Source organism: Schistocerca serialis, chromosome 2 (assembly GCF_023864345.2).
Source record: "Schistocerca serialis cubense isolate TAMUIC-IGC-003099 chromosome 2, iqSchSeri2.2, whole genome shotgun sequence".
Taxonomy (NCBI): Eukaryota; Metazoa; Arthropoda; class Insecta; order Orthoptera; family Acrididae; genus Schistocerca; species Schistocerca serialis.
In genome coordinates this window covers 364631927-364659699 of record NC_064639.1, presented here as the reverse complement: position 1 = coordinate 364659699, position 27773 = coordinate 364631927, and the positions used below count along the sequence as shown (strand labels likewise).

General features: G+C 44.4%; 1 protein-coding gene and 1 pseudogene across 1 annotated transcript in view; one reads left to right on the top strand and one right to left on the bottom strand.

Moving 5' to 3' along the window:
• Nucleotides 1-27773, top strand: part of LOC126455549 (uncharacterized) — a 56725-nt gene that overhangs the window by 13214 nt on the left and 15738 nt on the right. Inside the window, exons 2-6 of the mRNA XM_050091304.1 lie at nt 14061-14153; nt 15063-16387; nt 19183-19393; nt 24162-24427; nt 26659-26782. Coding sequence (XP_049947261.1) covers nt 14075-14153; nt 15063-16387; nt 19183-19393; nt 24162-24427; nt 26659-26782 — 2005 coding nt within the window. The 5' untranslated portion in view covers nt 14061-14074. The remainder of the gene's footprint in view (nt 1-14060; nt 14154-15062; nt 16388-19182; nt 19394-24161; nt 24428-26658; nt 26783-27773) is intronic.
• LOC126459050 (5S ribosomal RNA) lies at nt 18614-18731 on the bottom strand (annotated as a pseudogene).

Here is a 27773-nt window from a genome sequence, read left to right as displayed (position 1 = left end):
AACAATGGCAATAAGACGGGACAGAATGATAGGACCTGTGTTTCGTCGTCAGGGAATAACTAACATGGTACCAGAGGGAGATGCAGAGGGTAAAATCTGTATGGGAATAGAGAGACTGGAATGCATACAGCAAATAATTGAGGGCATAGGTTGCAAGTGCTACTCTGAAGTGAAAGGGTCGGCAAAGGAGGGCCATTCGTGGCGGGCCGCTTCAAAGCCAGCCAGGAGACTGACGACTCAAAAAAAGAGCCTCGATTAAAAGAAATACCACAACAGATTAAAACTGCCTTCCGACACACACCTTAGGGTGGCTTGTGGAGCAGAGATGTAGATGTGGATGTACCACTCGATCGAGCATGTGAACTAAATTCGTCGCCCAAACATACAAGACTCACACCTGATCCACCTTCTGCTATGCAGATATTCCATAGACCCCACTCCTCCTAATCTGACATGTAAAAAGTTACATGTGTATCTTTACCGACTGTGATATAGAGGAACGACAATGTCGTCAAATAGTACCCAACGCATATCTATTGCGCATTCGCGGTGTCTTATCATTCTAAGACCTAATTAACTTGCTTGGCGTTTGATCTATCTTACAGACGGGAACTCACAAATGCACCAAAACTGAGTTCAAAATGGTTCAAATGGCTCTGAGCACTATGGGACTTAACATCTATGGTCATCAGTCCCCTAGAACTTAGAACTACTTAAACCTAACTAACCTAAGGACACCACACAACACCCAGCCATCACGAGGCAGAGAAAATCCCTGACCCCGCCGGGAATCGAACCCGGGAACCCGGGCGTGGGAAGCGAGAACGCTACCGCACGACCACGAGATGCGGGCCACCAAAACTGAGTCTTCCACACATTAGTTCTACTGAGAGTTGTTTGGTATTTTCGTTTTTTGTTATTTTAACCTGTGGTTTTGTTCCAGATTTTCATCTGAGAGCACACCACGTTTAGATGTTCCTAAGTTGATAGACACATGAAGACAACATTAAGATCTTCCCGCGTATTTCAAAATGCAAGTGACCTTCGTTCTGCCTGCGACTAAAATAGAATGTACAGCGTTGTTCCTACGGTGGACAACGTTAGTGACTGAAGGTAATTAGGCGACAAACACATTGGAAAAGTGGAAAATCCACTCTCTTGCACAACGGAGCTAAGAATGAGGAAAGCAGCTGTACACGGCGCGACTTTGTTTTGGTCTAGCAAGCCGTGCAGTATACATCTTGAAAACTGTGGTGAAAATATAACGACCCAACGGAGTAAAGATTTTGATTTCACACGTTCACCAGCACAGTGGCAGAATGATTAGACCGTCTCAAAGGCTTTCTAGCTGTTTCATTCGTCCTTTGTCTCCTACAGTGCTTCACAACTGTGGTATGGGGCCGATAAATACCGAGAGTCTCTCGATCAGCGAAAACACTCAAGTGGCTGAGAAAGAACGCATGTTAATGAATCTTTCATGCTGCGGATAAGCTTGTGTTTTGTATCCTGGCAAATCAGACCTGCGTAAGTGGCTAGGACTCAAACCTGGAACCGTTGAGGGCACTGTCCGCGAAGTGCAAAATTATTAAGAATTCGAGTCCCGGTCCGCCACACAAGTTAACCTATGTCTGTTCCGTCACTCTCAAGCACCTTATATACTGTGTATGTGGCTGCTGGAGGAAGAAATTCTTAAATAATAAGCACGGATTTAAGAAAAATCACTATTCTAAAACGTAAACTGCTTTTTTTCCGCATTCGTTCGGATGCTGAATATTTACTTTTCCCACACATGACTCTTCGAATACAACCACGAACTGCTACGCGACAGATTTGTTCTCGGTGTACTTATCTTGTCAAGTTTTCCATGAAAAACCGAGCTTTCGACATTAACCATCATCGTCTTTTCAGGTAAGCGACCGACTGTCCAAGTCGTAACGCAGTCACACCGATACCAGAGATAGTAGTCACTCTGCTACGAGCGATTACACTGGAGCCAACGATAAAATGTCACTCGCAGCGTCTTTCTCTTCGTGATACAGAGGGTGGTGTCCGCCCCCGGTAGCTGAATCGTCACCGTGACGGATTGTCAATCCTCTGGGCCCGGGTTCGATTCCCGGCGGGGTCGGGGAATTTTCTCCGCCCAGGAACTGGGTGCTGTGCTGTCCTCATCATCATCCTGTCATCCTCGTCGACTGCAGGTCGCCTAAGTGGCGTCAAATTGAAATACCGACGAGGGGCCCCTAGCCATACGATTAAATTAAATGAGGAGGGTGGTCACAAACAGTCAACAAAATTTGTAAGGGTGTTGCAGGTTAGACTACGCTGAGGAATAATTATTAAGAAAACAATTTGATACGTTGCGTCTCTTCCAAATTAACTGGTATTCAAGTTAGCCCATCAAGCACTGCGCGCGAAAATTCAAGCGGCCCATTAGAAGCGGTGCCGCCAAACGTGTCCTTCGTTTGGTTTCCTAAAATCAAACAAGAAAGCAATGCAAAAATCCGACACAGGAGGGTAATAAGGGTCGAATCCGAACGAAACGCTGAAAAGTCCCATGCGTTGTCCTCTGCGCTATGATTACAACTGACACTAATGGTACCTGGATGCCTGCTTCATTTTGCACGCAGAACCGCCTGATTGGCTAACTTCAGTGCTAATTAACTCCAAAACCGCGCTATGTATCAAATTATTTTTCTTAACGATTGTTTCTCTTTACAACCTTCCCTGCAAAACCCATACAAGACTTTCCGACCATCCTTTATAATGTGAGATATTCTTATATGAAATTTTTTCCACCATCAAACTAATTCCTGCAATCACGCGCGCACACACACACACACACACACACACACACACACACACACACACACACACACACACACACGCACTGATATTCTTGATTTTTCTCTCGGATAATCATAAACATTGACCCAGAAATAAGCTAAAGGTACGTTCATTTTCTGGTTCCAATTAATGTTTATGGGAGGTTTCCCTTGGCCATCAGGTGAGTACTGGAACTAAAAATCCAGTCCCAAATATTTGCAATTACACACCCAAGAACCGAGACATATGATCGCAAAGAATAAATTTCTACAACAGCAGCCCCCCCTCCCCCCCCCTCCCCCACACACACACACACACACACCCAAAAAGAAGAATAATTTCATTCCCACATGTGTAGGGAACGAAAGATATAAAAAAAGTAGTTTCTCGGTATCAAGTGACCGCTTCCACGTATTACTGAGTCTGCAGCCGGTATCTTTGTTAAAGCTGTTGTTTCGCGTTCCAGTTTCCACAGACTCTTTGATGACTGAACCACAGTCGACTGAACTGAGGTGTACAATCCTGTTTCGTCAAACAAGACTTTTTGGTTATTCGTGAGGTTGTGATCGACAGTAGCAGAGTTTTCTTTCGGCCGCCCAAGAAAATTATAATTGCACCATGTGGAAATCATGGCCTCAGAGTCCCAGGTGTTTATCATATATCATGAGAACGTGGCAGTAACTACGTGGGACAGTTTATTCAATCCATTTCCCATGCTCCGAATATCAGGTACAGGAATCCAGACAAAAATCTGCTATTTCCAAATGCAGTTTCACCATTAAGCGGACCTGATTGTAGCCCACATTTTAATGTATTGGAACTCAGACAAAAGAGACTGTGGAAATTAGAATACATGTCAAGTGCTAGTCTAATCCCCTCATCAACGCCTGAGTCAATTCTGCTACATTCCGGTACCCTTGTTTTACTTTTGTTGACATGCGTCTTACAATACCTTGTTCAGTACATTACCCTTTCCATTCCCTTGATCTTCCCAGTTCTTAGCCGTCTCTGGAAGAATTTCGAAGTCATCAGTAATCCTCAAAGTTTCTATTTCTTCTCCATGATCTTTAATTTCGTTTCCAGATTTCTCCTTGCATTTCTTCACCATCTGCTCATTGTACAATGGAGCAATATCCGTGATAGGCTACAAATCTGTCTCAACTCCTTCTCCACCAGATTACCTTTCGCTCTCTGTATATTACCACCCGCAACTTCAGAATTTCAGAGTGTAATCAGTCAACATTGACAAAAGCTTTCTGTGACTCTGTTCTGACATTTCTCGGAATTTTTGTGTCATAGAAATGTTAACCTGCGAATCCTTTGCTTTATTCCGATACCATACTGTGATAGTCCTCGCGAGTTTTGGCTGTATGTACTGCTCTCCCCTTTTGGCTTTTTGTTTTGATTTCATCATTGTAAGTTGAGCTTTATAGGTCAAGTAATATCGCTGTCACGTTATGTTATAATAGATCTCGCGAGTTTTGGGTGAACTTACTGGTTTCGCCTTTTGGCTATTTGTGCTGCTACCGTTTCCTGGCTTTTAATATTGCTGTCGATTTTTTAAAGTTGATCTTTACAAGTGATCTTCTCGATACCGCTTATATTAATTCTCCCGCTTTCTAACAGTGTTAATTGTTATCGCCTTGTGGCTTCCTGTCTTGGCATTAGCCTTTTCATTTGAGCTATGTATATCAAATGATTATTTCGATACTGCGTTTTGTGGTGGTAGGTTCTATGGACCAAACTGCTAAGGTCATCAGTCCCTAGGCTTACCCACTACTTAATCCAACTGACTTACGCTAAGGACAACACACACACCCATGCCTGAGGGAGGACTCGAACCTCCCACGGGGGGAGCCGCGCAAACCGTGGCAAGGCGCCTTTGACCGCACGGCTACCCCGCGTGGCCACTGCGTTTTATTAAGTACCGTTATTTTTTACTATCTGAATTGCTAGCACCTTTTGTACTGCCGTCCGTTTTTCGCTTTCTGCATTAGTATCAGCGTTTTAAGTGGAGCTTTCAATATAAGTGATGTTTCCGATACCGGTTACGGATGGTTTACGCTAATTTTGTCTGCTTTGCGTTTTTGAAAGCAGTCATTCCATCGTGTTTCTCTGGTTGTTTCGTTTTGTATGTTTCACTATTATCGTTATTTGGGGTTGTTATTATTATAGATTTTAATTTTTCCCCGGCCAACACCACCAATTTTGCGGGCTGTTCCGTTAGCTTCGCTGCAGAGTGAAAATGCATTCTGGGATAAATATCGGAGTGTGCGCCGATCTGAAACATTCTGCAGATTAAAACTGTTTGCCGTACTGGGACTCGAACCTGGCAGTGTAGACTTTCACGGACTAGTACTCTACTGACTGAACTATCCAAGCTTCGCTCTGCCAGGACGATGTAAATCGTCACACACTCCACTGCAGAGCGAAAATTAGTTCTGAAAACATCCCGCAGCCTGTGGCTCTGTCATGTCTCTGCAATATCCTTCCTTCCAGGAGTGCTGGTCTCACAAGGTATGCAGGAGAACTTTTGCGAAGTTTGGAAGGTAACAGATGAGGTACTGGAGGAAATAGAGTTTTGAGAGTGGGTCATGAGTCGTACTTGGCTAATTAAGTTGGTAGAGCACTTGGGTACGTAAGACAAAGGTCCCACGTTCTAGTCCCAGTCCGATATACAGTTTTAATCCGCCAGGAAGTTCGATATTTATTATTAAGAATTTGTACAATTCTAGTTAAATATTGATGTTTTCGTGTTATGGCAGTTGGTAATGTCACTGACTGCCGTTTTGAAATCATGTTTATGTTGCGTTTTGGGGCTCGTTGTGACACCAATGCTCAAAGCCGACGGATGGTACCAAAGGCTTTAGTTTAGCCTAGTTTTCTACGCTATGCACTGAGTGACGTCACTGTACAAAGATCTTATTTAAGTTACGAGCCCGCTGCACGAGCGGCGCATCGGGGGTGACGTAACGCCGTTGCCAGGCAACCGGCCCGTTGCAAACGGGACGAGCTGGCTGGCGCTCGAGCACTTCCCCGACGCGTGTGACGTCACGCCGGAGAAAGCTGCAGCCCAGGCTATAGGCTACCTGTTGCTCTGCGGCCGGTCAGTGGACCACGCGCGGTTGCGCAACACGCCCGCGGCACGCGGCCTTCACGGTTTCCCTGGCAACGCCGGCGATCAGCCGTGGAAACTCCCCCGAACGTCCCCTTTCGAAACAGTGCATTGTCTCAGCCTACCACAGCGCGAAAGCTTCGGTTTCGGATGGAAGCTTCACTTAATTCCTCGACGCCAGACGGCCTCTTTGGTCTAACGGTTAGCACCGCTGCCTGCTGCACAAGAGGTTCCAGGTTCTTCATCAGCTTGAAATTTTTCTGGGACGTAAACCAGTCACTTCTGCCACGCCAAATGACAAGTTGATTTAATAAGTACTGATATGCAAGTCGCCAAATCTAGAGACTTGCACAAAATGTAAGGCATTAACCACTATTATCCGAGGCTTTGTGCTTACTGGTAGATAGATAGCAGAATCTGAGCCCAGAGTTGAAGAGGCAGTGTTGTCTAATTGGCAACAATTTTTTTTTCTATTTCAATCCTATCAGTCAATCAAATGTTTTATTGCCTTCAGTGTATACTGTGTTATTACCCAATGTGCTACTCACAACCTCCTCAAATTCTTAAACACACTGCACCTTTCGTTGTCTCCGTGTATTGAATCCTCTATTTCCATTATAGCGAGTTCTGAAGAAATGTACACTGTGTTACAAAACGATACCGATAAACTGCGATGGGCTGTAGAGGATGTCCTGTGGAACAATCTGAGCACAGGAAACCGAGTCCGGAAACTTCATCCAACGACACTACAGAGGGTCGAAGTTACAGCACCTGCCATTAGGCCATCCGTTTGGCAGCAAAAGTGACTTTGTATGCTGACGGCAGGAAGTCTCGCAAACGTTGTTTGTTATTCAGTGATCGCTGCTCGTTGCCACGATAATCAGTGAAAGAGATGAGCCAGCTGCTGTGAAGACAGTTTTTGTCTCCTACAAATGCGATGCTCTGTTGCCTCTATGGATCATGGTGTCAGACATGGGTCTCTGTTCGCAGATTATGTTTCTTCTGGAACCCTCTAAAATCTCCAGTGGTTTTCGTTGTACAGGACAAAAAAATCTGCACATGGAAACTGAAGCCACAGAACATTGCATTCGTAGGAGACGAGGACTGTCTACGCAGAAGCTAGCTCCATTTCTCCGCTGGCGATCGTAGCAATCAGTAGAGATCACTGAATAACAAGCAGCATTGCGGTATCTTCCGCGTGCGATCCGTCAGCATACAAAGTCACGAATGCTGCCGAAAGAGCGGCCTAATGGAAGACGACGAAGCCTGTATTTTCGACACTCTGTAGTGTCGTTGGATGATGTTTCCGGACACAGGTTCGTACACTCAGGTTGTTCCTCAAGACACCCCCTACAACTCTTCGCAATTTGTCATTATCTTATTGTAGCATCCTGTGTGTCCAACAATCTTCTAAGGGGTTTCATGTAGCCCACTACAATTTCCTTTCTTCTGCCCATCTGCCCATCTGTTCATCTCAGAGTAAGGCTCTGTAGCCCTCCGCGGCTATCTCTAGTAGCGTGGTAGTGATTTCCCGATTCTTAACACATGTCCTATCATTCTTATAAATTTTTTTGCTTGGCGATTCTGTGGAGAACGCCACATATCAAATGCTTCGATTTCCTTCTTTGTCAGTTTCCCTACAGTCCACGATTAACTTCCATAGAATGCTGTGCATTCTCAGAAATTTCTTCTTGAAATTGAGGCCACTTTTTTATACCTATAGACTTCTGTTGGTTAGGAATGCCCTCTTTGCCGTCCCTCTTTGCCGTTCTCCTCGCTTCGTCCTGGACTTGTTATTTTGCTTCCAAGGTAGCAAAATTCCTTCGCTTCGTGTTCTCCAAATTTGATGTAACGTTTGGCATTAATCCCATGTCTGCTGCTGCTCAGCTTTGATCATTCCTTTGTCTGCTCTCAGTCCATACGCTTTGTTCACAGAAAGACCACAAGGCAATCTCATTTTTGAAACTTTTTACATTAAGGTGCGTGAAGTTGAAAACTGAAATCTCAAACTGTCAAATTCATTCGATGCAACTCTCAAAAATTCTCCAGAATATCGACTTTGAAGTTTTCCGAGCATCTTTAGTATCCTAAAGGAAGGTACATACACACATCAAAAAATGTTTTGCATCAGCCCAGTTTCCAGAACTCCTAAAGATATATCTTGACTGTGGATGTTGTATCACAGACACAGTCCCTTTGACTGTTCAGAGATGTCACCAAACGAGCCCATTCATCAGAAGTGCCTATTAGATGGCGGGGGTTCAACAGTGGATCATTTCCAGTCATTCCACCAGGCAGGAGCTACACGGCTCGTGTTGTCTGTAGTTCAACCATGCCTAGACGGTCAATACCTCTGTTCATGGTCATGGTCATGGAAGATGCCCGTTGTTTAAAACTTTGACCACAGCTGGGAATGGAACTTTTTTTTAACCAATCATAAAACTTTATTCTATTAAGTGTGTACATACAAATAGCACAACTATTAATAAATGTTACATTATTTTTCGTTTCAGCTTTTCCTCTTAAAGCTATCCTCTTTTATTACAAGTTCAGTGATATCTTTTCGGTGTTACTTCGTTTTGTTTTTGGAAAATTAATTTTTGCTTTTGCTTTCTCTTTTCTCTGCTACTGACTACTCACTGGCAGTGGCTACGACATACGATGGCACTAACACAAAACAAGTCTCTCACGTCACACAATGCCTGCACTCTTGACGTCGGGCTGCACAAATGGCAGGCGAGCATTCTACCATAGAACCACATGGCCCATCAAGAAAAGGAACTTGTTTATGTTTGGGATATTAAAACTGTTCGGATAATTTCGAGGTTTATTTTCTCGAGAAATTTTGGGAGTTGCTTCGAGATATTTTGGGTGATTGATATTTGAGCTGCGAACTTAACGTAACATACTACTAGATATAAAAAAACACAAAAATCTGATTTGCGCGTGGTCTCCTTGCCAATAGGCTGTTTACCCTATTCAGCTGGTCCTATAAACTTTCCCTCACTCTGCCGAGCAGTCAAGTTGCGCACTGCTTTGATGTCTCAGCTGTCGGAAGAACAACTGGTTCAACTGGCTCTGAGCACTATGGGACTTAACTTCTGAGGTCATCAGTCCCCTAGAACTTAGAACTACTTAAACCTAACTAACCTGAGGACATCACACACATCCATGCCCGAGGCAGGATTCGAACCTGCGACCGTAGTGGTCTCGCGGATCCAGAATGTAGGGCCTAGAACCGCTCGGCCACCCTGGCCGGCCTCGTACGAACACAGACGCTACACTGCAACGGGTTGCATTCAGTTATATTACGAGAGCCACTGGACAGACACATGGATGCTGCCGTGCGGTTTGTGTCTCCACAGCCACATCTTTGCAGTTGCATCTTAAGCTGTTCCCTCCTCATCCTCCTCCTCCTCCTCCTCCTCCTCCTCCTTCTAGTCCTCCTCCCAGTCATCGAGGAGAATATACCTATTTACGCTCCCGAAGTAATTGCAACTAAAGTATTTTCACTACAGTGTGCGGGTTCCTATCTCTCTCTCTCTCTCAACATCGTTAGCATAGGTAATGGAGCGTTGCCCAGGAGACCTTCGTCCTTTACGACAGCGCTGAGGAAAATTGCCGCGCGAGAGGACACTAACTCTATTAATAAGCAAACAGCTGTGGGAACAGTGCCGCCGCGACGCGCCTAACTGTTGAAGGCTGGGGTCCGTGACTCGCGGTTACGTCACAATGGCAACATCAGCACAAGGCCGTCCTTGGCACCTTCTCAGCAGCCGGCTCGTTACCAGACGTGCATGACCCGGAGGGCCGCAGCCCGCTGCTTCCGCGTGGTAACGCCCAGGAGCGCCGACTCATACTCCATTAGCGTAAAACAGCGCGTGACGCCTCTGCGTAGGTTGTCCTAGAAACTGTGAGGACTGATTCCTCACACCGACACAAGAGAAAAACACATGCAAAAGTCCTTCGTTAAAGAGAGTCTCTCTCTCTCTCTCTCTCTCTCTCTCTCTCTCTCTCTCTCTCACTCTCTCTCTCTCTCTCTCTCTAACATACACGTATCTTGATTTTGCATTTGCATTTGCAAAGAGCGGTCGCAAGGTTTTAATCGTTGCTTCTAAACATAAAGTTACGTAATTAATTTTATGTTTATTTCATCCATACGGTTAAAGAACGTGGTAGCTCCTTTCGTACGGAATACTGTAACCAGCCACAAGTTTTTTTTAGATATAATTTTATTGTACCGTTACTAGTTCCGGGCCTAAGCCCATCGTCAAACGGCAACGTTGATTTCTTAGCAATCTTTATTTATGTGTCCTAAAATGTAACGAAGTCTAGTGATTACACAGTGTACAAAAGGTCTTACATTCCATATCAGCTCTATACATTGTACTTACATCATGAAATGCTCTCGATTACATAATACACTGAAGCGCCAAAGAAACTTGTATAGGCATGCGTATTCAAATACAGAGATATGTAAACAGGCAGAATATGGCGTTGCGGTCGGCAGCGCCTATATGGTGCAGTTATTAGATCGGTTACTGGTGCTATAGCGGCACGTTGTCGCGATTTAAGTGAGTTTGAACGTCATGTTACAGTAGGGGCACGAGCGATGCGACACAGGATCCCCGATGTAGTGATGAAGTGGGGATTTTCCCGTACAACCACTTCAAGAGTGTACCGTGAATATCAGAAATCCGGTAAAAAATAGTTCAAATGGCTCTGAGCGCTATGGGACTTAACTTCTAAGGTCTTCAGTTCCCGGCCGGCGGGAATCCGGTAAAACATCAAATCTACGATATCGCTACAAACGGAAAAAGATCATGCAACAATGGGACCAACGACAACTGAAGAGAATCGTTCAACGCGAGGGAAGTGCATCCCTTCCGCAAATTGCTGCAGATTTCAATGCTGGGCCATCAAAAAGTGTCAGCGTGCGAACCATTCAACGAGTCATCATCGATGCGGACTTTCGGAGCCGAAGGTCCACTGTGTTTGATGACTGCACGACACCTACCTTTACGCCTCGCCCGGACTCGTCAACACCGACATTCCACTGTTGATGACTAGAAACATGTTGCCTGGTCGGACAAGTCAAATTGTATCGAGTGGCTGGAGGTATAGGGGTGTGGAGACAAACTCACGAATCCATGGACCCTGAATGTCAGGAGGGAACTGTTCAAGCTGGTGGAGGCTCTGCAATGGTGTGGGAGCGTATGCAATTAGAGTGATATGGAACCCCTGATACGCCTAGATACGACTCTGACAAGTGACACGTACTAAGCATCCTGTCTGATCACCTGCATCCATTCATGTCCATTATGCATTCAGACCGGCAATTCCAGGAGAACAATACGACACCCCACAAGTCCAGAATTGCCACAGAGTGGCTCCAGGAACACTCTTCTGAGTGTAAATACGTCCACTGGCCACCAAACTCCCCAGACATGAACATTATTGAGCATATCTGATGCCTTGCAACGTGCTGTTCAGAAGATGTCTCCACCCCTTCGTTCTCTTACGGATTTGTAGAGAGCGCTGCAGGATTCATGGTGTCAGTTCCATTCAGCGCTACTTCCGACATTAGTCGAATCCATGCCACGTCGTCTTGCGGCACTTCTGCGTGCTCGCGGGGTCCCTACACGATATTACGCAGGTGAACAAGTTTCTTTGGCTCTTCAGTGTATAAGGGAGAGATGTGATTCTCTTTTCAGGTCCATGCTCATCCATGAGCTAAACTAAATTCACGATGGCAGATACATTTGTTTACGTCGGCTGCTGATTTGATGAGCTAAAAATTTACCGGTATGCAGATAGGCGTACATCTAGAGTTCCTGCAGAGATACTTCTTTGCAGTACAGATAATTTCAAAATTATACACTTAATTATGTTTGAAAGATGCTGGTAACTGCCAAAGAAGAATATTCTCTCCTTCGATTAATTATTATTTCTATCATTTGAAATTCTAAGGATTGTATGAGATTTTGAAAGACCATTTTGTTTCTTAATCGTAGTTCATCATTCCGGATGCAGTCATGTTTACTGTGAATGTGATCCTACATTTCTAATTCTTGTTTCCGCAACATGTAATCTTGCTAAGTTTTCTTCGATTCTTATCTCTGTGTTTCTGCGTTGACCCAAGTGAGCTGAGAAAGCTGATTTATTTAGATTTTTCAGCCAGAGAGCATCGACGTGTTACCGGTATCGTACGCTGAAATTCCTACCAGTCTGGCCATTATAAAATTCAGGACACATAGAAAAATTCAGTTTATAAATTCCCGACTTGCGGTGTACTTCATTCTTTAAGTTATGAACCATTTTGTCTCTCATTTTATTGTTTGTGGAAAAACTAATTTTGTTATGTTTAGGATAGAATAAATATGCAATCTGATGTGACACCTTACCAATGAATGGTAAGCCGACATATTTCAGAGTTTTGAGGAGCTATTTGTGCTAAAGTGCTGTTTGATGTGGTCGATAGAGCTATCTTTGTTACTGTATTTGTTTTTAATTCTGTTGTCAAGTTTTGATGGTGTCAGAGGTGTAACCATTATTGTGAGCTATTAGTTCTTCGGAATATCAAATGAACAGCCGATGTAAACAGAATTATCCGCCATCTTTTATTTAGTTCAGCTCAAGGATGAGCATGCATCGAAAAAGAGTGTCAAACGTCTCTCTTATAATGTGTAAAAAGAGACCTTTTCATGAAGCAAGAGCTTAAAAACGTATTAAAACAGTCTTGACCGCAAGAAAATATTTATTTATAACGTACCGGTTTCGGTCAGAATGTGGCCCTCTTCAGACCATTTCTAACATGATAGCAGACGATGGCGATGAACGGAGCGCAATATGCCTCCACGAACGTCAGCTGCTCATTCAGCAGTTGATGTTCATGATTGTATGCTGATAAAACGTCCGCACACAAACCACCAGTTTTAGGTGGCCTACAGGAATAGGTTTGAGGAAGCATGCATGCTGGGAATTGTAGGTATAACCAAACTGATCATGCCGAATAAAATGTGTTGGAGCCCTGTCTACATCTATACATAGAAAGCCACAGGGCGGTGCATCGCGGTGAGTACTTCTGGTACGACAACAACTCACCTGGCCGCCCCCGCTCCCTCCCCTTTTTCACTGTCTCTTTCACGCGGGAAAAACGACCGTAGTTTTAAGTTGTAATTGACTCAGGTGTCTGTCTTCATTCGTGATAGTCTTATGAAATCAAATGAATCTATTTGAAACATCCTGTAGTTTGTAGGAAGAATATTTGCCAGACCAGCACTCGAATCTCGGCCTTTGCCCTTCGTGGGCAACGCTATTGCCAACTGAACCAGCATAGCACGTTTAATGTGGTCATCGCTCTGCCTCACTCGTAGGAGCATGCTCACGAAAAAACATTCGAGTATAGTTGTGTACATAGATTCAACAAACCCCTCCGTACATCAGTCTTCTGGTGTACACTGGGACCACAGCTGTTACTGTATCGCCGGCCGGAGTGGCTGTGCGGTTCTAGGAACTACAGTCTGGAACCGAGCGACTGCTACGATCGCAGGTTCGAATCTTGCCTCGGGCATGGATCTGTGTGATGTCCTTAGGTTGGTTAGGTTTAAGTAGTTCTAAGTTCTAGGCGACTGATCACCTCAAAAGTTAAGTCGTACAGTGCTCAGAGCCATTTGAACCATTTGTTACTGTATCTTTCGATATCACCAACAGTCGTATTTACTGGTTTATTTGTATGCAGCTGGTTTCGGTCTGAGAATACACCATCTTCAAGACCCGCTATGCGTCTTAGTGATCAACAAAACGTACCTGTTGTTCTGAAATCAGATCCACCAGTAGTGCAGGTAAGGAACATCACAGAATTGGTGCCGAAAGAATGCACTCTTTTTGGTTGCTCTGTCGACTTTAGACTATCGATAGTACTCTCGGAAATAAACGTGTATCCAGCATCCGTTCCAGTTATAAAGGAATAGAACGGCTCTATTGCACACAGCGTAACAGAAATTCCTAGAAACGCGTCGCGTTCTTTTTCCCGTTATATTGCGTCGAGCAGTTATGTCGCGTTTGCTGTGAGTCATAGGCTCGGAGCGGTGGATCAGCGGTGCTCTTTTCACTGTTTCAGGAACTGCGTCCACCATGGAGCCCTGCAGACGTCTCGTGGCAGGGGCTGTCATCCTCAGCTGCATCCTTGGACTGAACGCTGCCGTCTTGAAAGGTTGGTTCTCCTATTACGTATGTCCAAAGAAGTTTCGGGCTTGCAGCAGGTTGTCGTTCAATACACACCACGATATTTCGAGTGTGCAGCAGCCTACCATCCTCAGGTGAGCCATCGAAGACACGAAGACTTCCTCCGTTCACTAGTGTATTACTGCGCTGTGTGTATTCCGCACATGCTTTAAAATTAACTACACTACCCGACGGCAGCGCTCTCGCAGTTCGAAAGACGGAACTCAGCTGTCGTCAGGTTTGCCACTCACTGTGACCAGGCAGGCAAGCAGTCGGATAAAAAACGACAAAAAATTAAAGGTTTTCGTTATTTTCCCCTCACTTGTACTATGAAAACTTGTTTCTTGGTAAATTTCATTATTCTAGGTCACCGGGAAGTACCCTATAGGTTTTGTTGAGAGAGTTTGCGAGTGTCAAAAAATGTGACATAAATGGTCGTATCGTTCGACTGCACTGTCTGAGAAGCACCAGTTTCTTACAATGCGAAGAGAGTAGTGTGTGATATAAATTTCAGCTTCATATGTCTACACGTTCCTGAGCAAAAATGTTTGCAGCAGTTGTACATACAGATGGACAACAACATGATTCGATAATGAATCCATTTTTACCTATTGACGTACGCAATCCTAAAAGGACGTGCTGTTCATATCCTCATAACAAATAAATCTAAAAGAAAGGCAGTCAAGTTGACTAAACGTTCTTTGGTGGCTAAACAACATTGCTTGATACATTTTTTTTTATTTTGCATCTGTGCAAAAAGTTGAGATGAACAAGATAAATGAGATAAACTGTACGATGCGTACAGCACCTTTCATATGTTCTAGAAATTTCCAATGAAGTTTAGAAATGTCCTCGATACATTGTGTAAACTAATAACGCAGTTCCTTTTGTTTTGCAGATCCTGCAATAGTGGAAGCTGCTACATTTGATGCAAAGTTCCCTGGCGCAAGTTACGGCATCCCTGTCGTCGGTGGAGACCAACCTTCCGGCGGAGCTCTAAAATCCAACTTCAAGAGGTTCGTCGTCAGCAGAGGAACCCCGAACTTTGCCTCAACCGGAAATTTCCAGACAGTCGTTGGGGATCCCCGTGTGATAGACGATACTTCCTTGACGACGGACTCTGCACAACCGATAATAAACGTTCCGGAAGTGGGAACGTTAGTGGAACAGTCTAGCGACGCTCCCGACTCCAGCCTCACAGTTGCAAATGAAAGTCGCGAAATCTCCTCGCTGGATAGCGAAGGCGGACTCATACTTCCAAAACAATTGGAAGACATAGTCAGAGTTGGAGCCAAGTTTCTTCCCGGCAGAAACGAAGCACCTGCAGACGCGACAAAGGAAGCTCCAGTCATCGATATCTCGCAATCTGGCAGTAGCCATATTGGTCAGGTGCCCGGCCAAGTTGGCAGCGAGATCGGAACTACAGCTGTTAACAAGCAGCCTACAGTGCTTACTGCTGTGACGCCAATGGAAGAAAACAGAGGTGCGATGAAGTGGACGTACTACGAGACTGTTGTAAGTGATAAACAAGATTCGGGCGTTCCGCAGATTGCTGACGTGGCCGCAACTGTAGAAATGGTGACTGATCCACCAACTGACTATTCTGCCGTGGAGGAAACAGCAAAGAATGAGAGCAAAGTATCTCTACCAGTGCAGCCAGCGACCGAAAGACTGGATGACATTGCAGAAGGAGTCACGGCGACTGAGCCGCCAGAGAACTTTGACCATCAGGAAGCTGGTGTGACACCACTAGTCGACCATGACACCACTGTGCAGCAGATGGAATCTGAGTCGGTGAAGTTGATGGACGTGACAACAGAGACGGAGCAGTTTGTGGGAGAGACTACGGTTATTTCAGAGGACTGGGGAGTTCATCGTTCTGAGACGAAAGAGGCCACAGGGAGACAGCTGGAAGACAAATATTACCATCGTGACACCGAACCGCTGTCGGAGGAGGACAACGAGATTGGCGGAAGTCACTTCGATGACGGAGACGCAGACGTCGACGCCGGCGGTGACTGTTCGCGGCCGTGTGAGCTCGGGGCGCCGCCGCGCGTCTGCAAGTTCACGTTCCACGTGGAGTGGTACCACACGATGAGCAAGGCGTGTTTCGGCTGTCCCAACAACGCGTCCGACTGCGAACGGCCGCACTGCGTGCCCGCCGATGGGATCGAACGCCCTATCATCGTCGCCAACAGGCAGATGCCCGGACCCACCATCAGCGTGAGTATCATCATATTTTATCATAATTTTTATCATTCAGAAAGGGTGATTCGAATCCTAGTGATGGTGACAAACTCGTCACCAGAATTTCAGCGGTACAAAAGATACTCGTTGGTTCAGTAAAAACTTGCAGGATGAAAGACCACGGTCCCAGCATAAAACTATCCCCTCCGACTGTGGGAAACATATTTGGAGGTAACGCCATAGCTGTATGAAGGGCTCGAGGGGTTCCCGAATTTACAGAGCTGTACGGAGGGCATCACCATTCGTTACGTGATGGTAACTTCCAAAGATAATCAAGCAGTCGGCATCATGAGCCGAAAGGTAGTGCCCTGTAAATTCGACGGTATTCAGGCCCTTGATGCTACTGCTGTTTTACCTCCGAAGGTGTCTCCCACTTTCGGAGAAGAAACATCAAGGAATAGTTTTATATATTAATCAAGGCCTTTCTTTCGGGAAATTTTAACTGGACTAAATACCCGCCGTCAAAGTTTACACTGTATGATAGAGAGTTCTTGTTTGTTACTGAGAGCCGGCCGAAGTGGCCGTGCGGTTAAAGGCGCTGCAGTCTGGAACCGCAAGACCGCTACGGTCGCAGGTTCGAATCCTGCCTCGGGCATGGATGTTTGTGATGTCCTTAGGTTAGTTAGGTTTAACTAGTTCTAAGTTCTAGGGGACTAATGACCTCAGCAGTTGAGTCCCATAGTGCTCAGAGCCATTTGAACCATTTTTTTTGTTACTGAGATTCTTTGAGGTCTTAATCAGAGTCCTGAATCACTACCCCCGTATTTCACACTAGTTTCCGCAAGCACGCCATCAGAACATATATATTGCAGATGTACTGGTAAACTGAGTCCTGCATCCTTGTGCGGGAAGATCGAGCCATTTGGCTTTGAAATAAGTTGCGTGCACTCTATAAAATAATGACTAAATCTGGTTGAGTAAATAAAATAACCTGCTCGCATAGCTTAACGCCCAGCGCGCTGGCTTGCGAGATAGCAGGTGAGCCAGACCTGCATCTAAAACGCTCTGCGATTAACGACAGATGGTCCGGTGTATTGGACAGCCAGAGTGCTGTTTTGTGGTGGTTTTCTACACCTGTGGAGGCAAACGCTGACCTGATACCCAATCTCCGTCTTGGAAAACACGACATGCCACAGTTAAAATACGATAAGGCACAGAACAGAGTTTACACCACATCATTTTATCCGTAATGGTTTCTGCACACTGCGACTGTATTTACCACTGAGCAAAAAAAATTGCAACCAGCCACACTTTCTGATCAAAGTTTTATTTTTTTATAACCCGTTTCGGGCTCAGACCCTCGTCAGAAGGCAAAGAGAATTTCATGCACTAATTTTACATTATTTTGGTCTTGAGGAAAAGAGTATCTTCATGCATTACAACGTACGGGTCTGTATATGTTATATGGAGCATGCTGAATGATAAAATTTACTGAATATAAATACCTGATGCAGACCGTTGTGCTGTAATCCGCAAAGAAAAAAAACCTTTCCTCAAGCCGAAAATAATGTGAAATTTGAGACGATACGCTCAGATCGTAAAGTAGTTACGCAATGCTGTCGTCAACACCCCAGTGCTGTACCCTGTTGTAGGTGCTATGCTGCTGCCGCCTTCCTCCAACCTTTGGACTGATAGACCCAGCCAGCTACTTGGGGACCTACAGTTTAATGTGGATTCCGAATGACGGTGTAACTCGGCATTTTTCATATCGGTAAACATTGCCAGAGGAGAAAGTAGATCTTGCCGACAGACAAAAATACTAGGATTGATCGGGATCGAACCCGAAATCCTTAGATTTGTAGTTTGGTACTTTATGACTGATCCACCGAGCCATACTCTCTACGCAGACACAAAGAATTCATCAAAAAGCGTTTTTTTCCTTAAGCGATATTTAGAGTTTGCACCTTTCACTGAAGATAGTGGCAATAGTGAAGTTTAAAATAGACTTTCAAAAACCGACAAAACCAAAAAACACCGGAGTTCTTTTGACAGAATAAACACGAGGAAAGAAGCACTCCGCCTTCTGGCCACAAGTGGCCCATCAGGACCATCCGACCGCCGTGTCATCCTCAGTTGAGGATGCGGAGAGGAGGGGCACACCGCTCTCCCGGTCGTTACGATGGTTTTGTGTGACCGGAGCCGCTACTAGCCGGTCGAGTAGCTCCTCAATTGGCATCACGAGGCTGAGTGCACCCCTAAAAATGGCAACAGCGCATGGCGGCCCGGATGGTCACCCATCCAAGTGCCGGACACGCCCGACTGCGCTTAACTTCGGTGATCTCACGGGAACCGGTGTACCCACTGCGGCAAGGCCGTTGCCTAAACACGAGGAAAGAGAGAGTGGATAAATAAAAATTTGGGCCTAAAATCTTCTATTTTCTTCCGTGAAGTTGTCAAACCTGATATCTCCACCATATTCTACCAGCAAGGAAATTGCGAATGTCATTAAGTCGGATTCCGCCTCTGTACCAAATAGGTGTTTTCCCCTGGTGGCCAATTTACGAATGCGCTCAGTAGAGTGTGATATTGGTGACAGAGCTTCAGAAGAAAAACCTCATTGCTTAATGCACCACGAGGAGCTGCAGCGCAGTGGTACTCCCTCGAACTGAGTTTCTTCTTGAAGTTTCCTACATAAGGAAAACAAGTGTGCCTAAGAACGGACCTCCTGCTCTGGTGCCTCTATCAGTTGCCTTATTTAACACAGATCCTGTATGTTTCTTGTTTGAATGTGCGGAGCCTGAGGTTTGAAGCAGGGTGTGTGCGTGTGTCAGGTGTGCCAGCACGACATCGTGCAGGTGGACGTGGTGAACGGCATGACGGAGGAGACGACCAGCGTGCACTGGCACGGCCAGCACCAGCGCGGCTCGCCGCACATGGACGGCGTGCCCTTCGTGACGCAGTGCCCCATAGGGCCCGCCTCCGCCTTCCGCTACCGCTTCGTCGCGGAGACCCCGGGCACGCACTTCTGGCACTCACACACCGGTACGTACTGCAGGCGTGCTACACCGCAACGGCAGAGCAAGTTAGTGCAACCGCTAATAAACTACACACGCACCCGGGAGGAAGGAAGATTTGGCTTAAGCGTCCCATCGACAAGACGTTATTAGACACGGAGCACAAGCGCTGAATGTTTCAAGGATGGAAAGAAAATCGGCCGTGCCCTTTCAAGGGAACCATCCCCGCATTTCCCTTGATCGATTTATGGGAATCACGGAAAATCAGTTACATGTAAAGTTTAAAAAAAAAGATTTAAAATTTTCTATAAAACTTTTAAAAACCTTCGAAATTTTTTGTCTCAATCACATTTAACATTACAATTCCTTTTTTACAAAGTGATGACCAGTTTCGGTAGCTTAACTACCATCTTTAGATCTGAGAGCAGACAAACGAAAAGGAATGTTGCCTTAAGTAACAAAGTTATACAAATATTACTATTGGCTTACTTTTAAAAAAATTTACAGGGAATTAACATACCATATATAGTATTATAAATATACTAGACCGTTGCATCGTCCATAACATTCTTAGCTTGAGTCAAAGGCAAAATGTGCTATGTACCGCCTGACAAGAATTTAAGGGAAACATATTATGCACTGGCACACAAATAATAATAAGAAATATCTATTTAGACAAAGGCTAATTTGTTGAACGTAGCACGTTATCTATTACAGCAACTGAAACAGAAAAGCCTGCAAAGCATTGTAAATTTTTTTTATACGTTGAAGCTCCCATGTAATTACTTCAGTTACAGCCAGTAACTGTAAGCAATTGCTGTCATAGGTAACGTAATACATTCAACGAATTAGTCTTTCTCTAAATGAATTATTCTTATTTGTTTGCCACTTCATAAGATATTTCCCTTAGGTTCGTTTTGGCTGTACGTGGCACATTTGACCTGGAGATTTAAAATAAGAATGTTAAGGAAGATGCAATCGTCTTGTACACTGCCAATGCATTTATAATACTACATGTAGTATGTTAATACCCTCTAATTATTTTAAAAAAGTAAGCCAATAGCAATTGTTACATAACTTCGTTACTTAAGGCAACATTTCTTCTCGTTTGTCTCTTCTCAGATCTGAAGATTTTAACTGAGCTACGGAGGCTAGTCACCAGTTTGTAAAAAATTTCTAATGCTCCATTTTGAAAGTTTTGACAAGTTTCATAGAAAGTTTTTAAATTTTTTACAACTTTACAACTTCACAATTGATTATCTGCTCATGATCGCTTTCTCCTGTTCTGACAATGTGCGATATATTTAGTGACAGAAAACGTAAATCTAGGCCGTGCAGGATAACCGAGCGGTCTATGACGTCTTGTAACGGTCCGCGCGGCTCCTCTTGTCAGAGGTTCGAGTCTTCCCTCGGGCATGGGTGTGTCTGTTGGCCTTAGCGTAAGTTGGTTTAAGTTAGATTAAGTAGTAAGTAAGCTTAGGGACCGATGACCTCAGCAGTTTGGTCTCGTAAGACCTTACCACGAACTTCCAAACTTCCTAAATCTAGAAAGTCTGAACCCCCGGCCTCTCGAATGCGAGTGCAATATGCTAACCGCTGCGCCACGTCGCTCGGTAACACGCTCCCAGGAGCGGGGCCGTACTTAGGACCTACAGACCCTTAAGCTGAATGTGTGGTGCGGTCCCTACCAAGGAAAACTTTTTGGTAACTAAACCAGTGCTTGACGAAGTTATAGAGTGTAAAAACTGTGGGGGATTGGAATTTATCCACCAAATAACTTTGGACGTTGTGTGCAAGTACTGCTATGAAAAAGAGCTTGGCACAGGAGAGCAATGCGTGGCGTGTCACGTCAAACCAGTCGGAAGACCGACAGAAGACAATCTAGACAAGATGTAACCTGAAACAAAATTATCGTGGGCACTTACCATATCGTGCATTAATTGATAAAGGAAGAATAGGCGCAAAATACAGAGTTATGCAGAGAAGAATTTCTCAATACCTGCCATCAAAATCATAGCAGGCAATTCCTATTTGCAACAAATCTCATGACATCAACCAATATTCATGGCAGCAGGTAACGAAGCAGTATTTGTGTCATTCGAGACTCTTAACGGTACTTGGGCTCTAGCCACGATACTTGGGCTCTAGGCAAGATGTTGAACTGTCTAAATTTCAAACAAAAGCTGATATGAATGTTCAGCGTCATACAGTGACGTCGTGGCATGAGCATAACACAGATTTCTTCTGTGCGGGTATCTAAAGAACTTATATTGTATAAATGTGCTGACATGTTAAAAAGTAGTTATTACTTGCGAAAGTAACTAAACTATATGGAAATGTGTGGTTTAAATTCTGTCCATGACAGTTCTTTCCTACCATATTGCTTGACTCATGATTGTACAACCAAGAGAGAATTTGGTTTCTCTTGTTAGAAGCGCAATGCAACTTTGATTCATAAAGCGTCTATTGACACATGCAATTAAACCGAAAAATCAACATAAATATGCCAACAACGACATACAAATTATTGTGGTTCTTTAAGTAACAGGTACTAAGCCCCTGCATTTTATGCAACCCATTTATCTTGTATGTGCTGCATGCGGTATCTACAGGTCCTGCAGGCGAATCACCAGGTTCACGACACTGAAACCGTTTGCCTGCTTAATTCTGTTTAGTCTGCTGCTTCATTCTAGCTTACACAGCTTGTCAACTATTATTTTTTTATCATCAACTGAATAAAACTATCGTATAGATTAGGTGACATAAGATATTTCAATTATTATTTTAAGCTAACTTGAAATTTTCTTTTCTTCAAATGAGAACTTTTCGTTAGCTTTGACGTGACCATTATAAATACCAAATGAAATTATAAACTGCCGTAACCAGGCACACAGATTGTAACTGCACGTTCCACCATGCGATTTTGGGAGATCATACCTTCATAAAGTGGATTTATGCCATTTAATGATGCATGGATGTATTGTACATACGAGTTTTGAATAACATGTAGCACTATATGGCAGCTGAAAATAAAACAAGGAACTATATTTGTCGGGGCGTCAATGCTTTGTAATGTTCTGATTTCTTAAGTGACCAGTAATATACGGTATTTAGAAACTTTTAAATTGGAGCATACGATCTATTTTGAGAAATACATTTTTCTTGATCTCGCTTGATAGATTTATGATAGTTAACCGGTGCCGGTTGTAATGAGTCGGACGATGGTCCGAGACAGTGTGTTACTATGAAAGTAATTCGTCACCATCTAACGCTCATGGCGGCCCCTTAAGGTAAGTTTCAATTACGAACAAAATGTAAATATAAGGTACAGTAAATGAAACCCAGACAGATGGAAAGAAATAAGTAAACTGTTGATTATTTCAAAAGTAGTCACCATAAGTGTTAGTAGCTTAATCCCACCGTGAGAGAAGACGGTCAGGCCCTTCATGCAAGAATGTTTGCAGTTGCCTAGAGAACCATGATTGTATTCAGAGGTGCAGCTCTTCATCCGAAGTAAATTAACGACCACGAATGTCTTTCTGCAGGGCTGTAAAAATATGGAAATCGTACAGAAGAGATCGGGACTGTATGGACGACGTGTAATGGGTTCCCAGCGAAACCTGTGCAGCATAGTCTAAACAGTCTCTGAAACATGTGGGCCCGTCTTAGGCAAACGCAAAGATTTTTGGATGAATACATTGACTTTCTTGTTTCATAGTGGGATAAATGTAGTAACACTTATGGCGGCTACCTTTGATATAATAAACAGTTTACTTACCTTTTTTCATATGTCTCATTTACATTTGACTGCTCCTTATGCCTTTCAGTGGTCACAGGCTCCTTTTTCCAGTCTTTTATTACACCACAAAGTATACCCTGTGAAACGACCCCTTTTGAAATTTATAAATGACTGTGCTGGTAAACCTCTTACGTTTAAACAGCTGAGCAAAACTGAACGTGCTCAGACATTTCTCTCTTTACTTATTCTGATCATCAATAAACTGACACACAACATGTTTAGCGCGTCGCAACCTGACTTCCAATAATCCCTACAAAAGAATGGCCCTGACTAATAATAACCTATACCTTTTATGAATCACTTACCTCACAAAAATCTTCGTTACTCGAACTACTGCAATACAGCGAGCGCCAATACTGCCAGCTAAATAAAAGATTCTAACTACGGAAGGCACTAACTACTGATAGGCATAGTCAGCAAATGAAAGATTTTGATAGAGAACAGACAATGTATTTACCTTAATAATGTTCAAAAGTCATTATATATACATATAATATCAGTTCATGACATCCAGTCTTACAAATTTCCTTTTTCTGGTGGACACATCTCCAAATCGTCCGCTCTCAAAATTCTGCCATCTCTCTCCCCACGTCCACCACTGCTGACGGCTCACCTCCAACTGCGCAACGCTACGCGCTGTTCACATCCAACTGCCCAACACTACAATAGCGAATATTCCAACAATGCAAACCAGCCACAAACTGCACACAGCACAGTCAGTGATTCTCATACAGAGCGCTACGTGGCGTTACCAACATGAAAACCTAAATAGGCTACTTACACCTGCAGTTAGCAAAGATGGCGTGTTAGGAGCAAATAGTGCAAGTAGCAACGGGGTCGAATTTTGTATAAAATTTTTAATTATTTTCATTATTGTAGTAAATTAATTGTGTGTTTGTAAGTAAGGATAGTCCCCAAGGACCGGTGCTAGAGAGAGAGAGAGAGAGAGAGAGAGAGAGAGAACGGCAGGTGAGAGTGCGGTGTGCTGTGGTTGCAGGGTGTCAGCGCGCGGACGGCCTGTACGGGGCGCTGCTGGTGCGCACGCCCCGAGCCGTGGATGCGCACTCGCGGCTGTACGACGAAGAGGGCCCGGTGCTGCAGCTGGCGGACTGGGGGCGGCCGCTAGGGGTGGACAAGTTCGTCAACCACCACCACGCCGCCGGAGACAACAAGCCCACCGCCATACTCGTCAACGGCCGCGGCGGACTGCGCTGGGCCAGCGGGCAGCCGGGGCCCCCACCGGCGCACTTTACAGTCCAGCAGGTGCGTGCGTCTCGCAGCAGGTGCCAGGGTCTCTCACGGCTACTGCCTGCCTCAGATGAGCCCACCGGACATTATACTAGCCACTCCCTTTAAAAGAGCACAAAGGTCACTTAGCGACGATGTAAATGCTGTCATACGAGTCTCTACTGCTGACGTTAAGTCATGGCGGTAAAGAACTATGTATGATCCACTCGGTTGTGTGCAATACGCACAATAAGATGTGTCGAAGGGGAGACGAGAGAAAGTGTTAGAAGGGAGATGCCTTGGAAGAAATGACATTCAATTTAAGGAATTCAGTGACTGACTCATCATAAAGTTCTTTTTATTTTATATTTTTCACATAATCACTTTAGATGACACAGTCACAAGCGATTGTGGCCCGCAATTTCCATCTTCAGATGCTACAATATCAAATACAAAGAAGCTTATATTAACACCTTAAAACAGGTAGAAAAATTTGAATTAAGTAATGCCCAGTGAAAATACATAGGATCATACCTATGGGTGGCATTTGATGAACAAATGATCATGCCTGCTCCAACTAAACATAAACTGAAAATCAGAAAATTGTATAGATAAAATTAAGTGTAAATTTTCTTTCACTACGCTTTGCACCAGATGTTCGCGTACAATATAAGACTAATCTATAAATATCAAAATTGTAAAATCTCTCAATTTACAATAAAAGTTCAATCAGTTAACCGTAATCCATAAAATTACATGTCCGTATTATTAACGTCGATATGCAGCAGCATTTTGGAACATATATTCTGTTCGAACATTATGAAGTACCTCGAAGAGAACAGCCTACGGACACACAGTCAACACAGATTTAGAAAACATTGTTCTTGTGAAACACAAGTAACTCTGTACACCCACGATGTGCTGAGTGCAATTGACGAGGGGTTTCAAATTGATTCCATATTTCTAAATTTCCAAAAGGCTTTTGATACTGTATTACACATGCAGCTTGTAGTGAAACTGCGTGCTTATGGAATATCGTCTGAGTTATGTGAATGGATTCGTGATTTCCTGTCAGAGAAGTCAAAGTTCGTAGTAACTGACGGAAAGTCATCGAGTTAAACAAATGTGATTTCTAGCGTTCCCCAAGGTAGCGTGATAGATCCTCTGCTGTTCCTTGTCTATATAAATGATTTAGGAGACAATCTGAGCAGTCGCCTTAGGTTGCCTGCAGGTGATGCTGTCGTTTATTGTCTAGTAAACTTCAAAATGGTTCAAATGGCTCTAAACACTATGGGACTTAACATCTGAGGTCATTAATCCCCTAGACTTAGAACTACTTAAAGCTAACTAACCTAAGGAGATCCAGCACATCAATGCCCAAAGCAGGATTCGAACCTGCGACCGTAGCAGGAGCGCGGTTGCCGACTGAAGCGCCTACAACTGCTCGGTCACAGCGGCCGGCTCTAGTAAACGCATCAGAAGATCAAAACAAATTGAAAAACGATTTAGAAAAGATATCTGAATGGTGCGAAAATTGGCAATTCACCCTAAATAATGAAAAGTGTGAGGTCATCCACATCAGTGCTGAAATAAATCCGTTAAATTACGATTACGCGATAAATCAGTCTAACACAGAGGCCGTGAATTCATGTGCATCTCGAGTTGCCTTTTCTTCCAATCACCATGAGTACGCTGCGCACATTACCCTTCTCCAAAACGACACCAACCGCCTTCACAGGCCTGCACTCCTACGTTCCTAATTTGACGAAGACTTACGCAATTATGTAGCCTATCGCACCACGACTGGCCCTCACAATCATCCTGTATTAGTCCCATAGAAAATATGTGGATTTGAAACGGCATGTGAAACGTAGCAGCCAATAATTTCGCAGTTTGATAGCTATAAGCGATGTAACCATCAGTGAGTGGCTTCAGTTGGATACGGCACACCCGAAGAAACTTGTGGTCTCACTTTTCAGTTCAGGAAATTATCAAGACTGTGACACGTGGCGTTTGTTTGCGCGATGTCTCCCGATTCTCACTAAATTTTTGATCGATGTGCTTATTTTCAAGAACAAAAGATTAATGTCGTCTTCTCTGTCTTAAATTAATGAAAACTGTTACGTCTTCTGACGGGTATGCGAGTACATCTTACGTTATTGACTTCTCTTGTGATATGCTTAAATGCACGTTAAAGAACAAAAGTGAATCTGCTATTATCTTAATGTAGTTCAAAAATGTAAAGGTTATTCTTGTGTCTTTCGCAGGGAAAACGGTACAGGTTCCGTGTGATCAACAACGGATTTCTGAACTGTCCCATTCAGATGTCTGTGGACGGTCATTCTCTCCTCGTCATCAGCAGTGACGGCGCTGACATCGACCCCGTAAGAGGTGAGTGTCGCAGTGTTCGTAAGAAACCCGACCATACAACTAATACAGGCTCAACAAAATATAGGAACGTAGTTTTATCTCATTACCAAGAAAACAACCTTTCTTTCCTTTTCACATGTGGATGATCCTTGATACACTGAGCAACACAGTTAAAGGTTCATTGTTCCGAAACCTCGCAATTGTCTGCCATTAATTGGCTCAAAGGTGTCTACAACCTTTCTCTATAACGGTGCAAAAGCTTGGAGCCTTGCAACACCACTCTCGGGTTCAAAAAAATGGCTCTGAGCACCATTGGACTCAACTGCTGTGGTCATAAGTCCCCTAGAACTTAGAACTACTTAAACCTAACTAACCTAAGGACAGCACACAACACCCAGCCATCACGAGGCAGAGAAAATCCCTGACCCCGCCGGGAATCGAACCCGGGAACCCGGGCGTGGGAAGCGAGAACGCTACCGCACGACCACGAGATGCGGGCCTCTCGGGTTCGGTCACGCTTCAAACAGAGTGGTGCAGACACGTGACATATCAGAAGTTCATGTGAGGTGTAAGCTGGGTTAATGATAACACATCTGTGCCAAATTGCACCATAATTCTGCTCAACGGCACCATAAACTTGCCAGACGGTGGGCAGGCCGACGTACCCTGTCTTACCCACATTCCACGCCTTCCTTAGACGCCTCTACGATGGAGATCAAAACCTCGACCACCGGCGTTTAAATCATGCGGTTTTCTTATAGGTGACATTTCAGAAGTATCACCGCTCAGAATCGACTCGAAAAGTCCTCAGGGGGTGGCATAAAGGGCGTGAATGAAACCACCCGTGCCTTCACGACTCTTATTCTCACACATTTCGCCGTCGAAAGCGACAGTTCGCATTGCGCTGAGCAACACGACCACGTTCTTGACAACCTTTCACACTGCTGACAACCTCCCCTTCCCCCCCCCCCCCCTCCCCGACCAACTCAACTCTAAGCGCATCGTAGGTCTG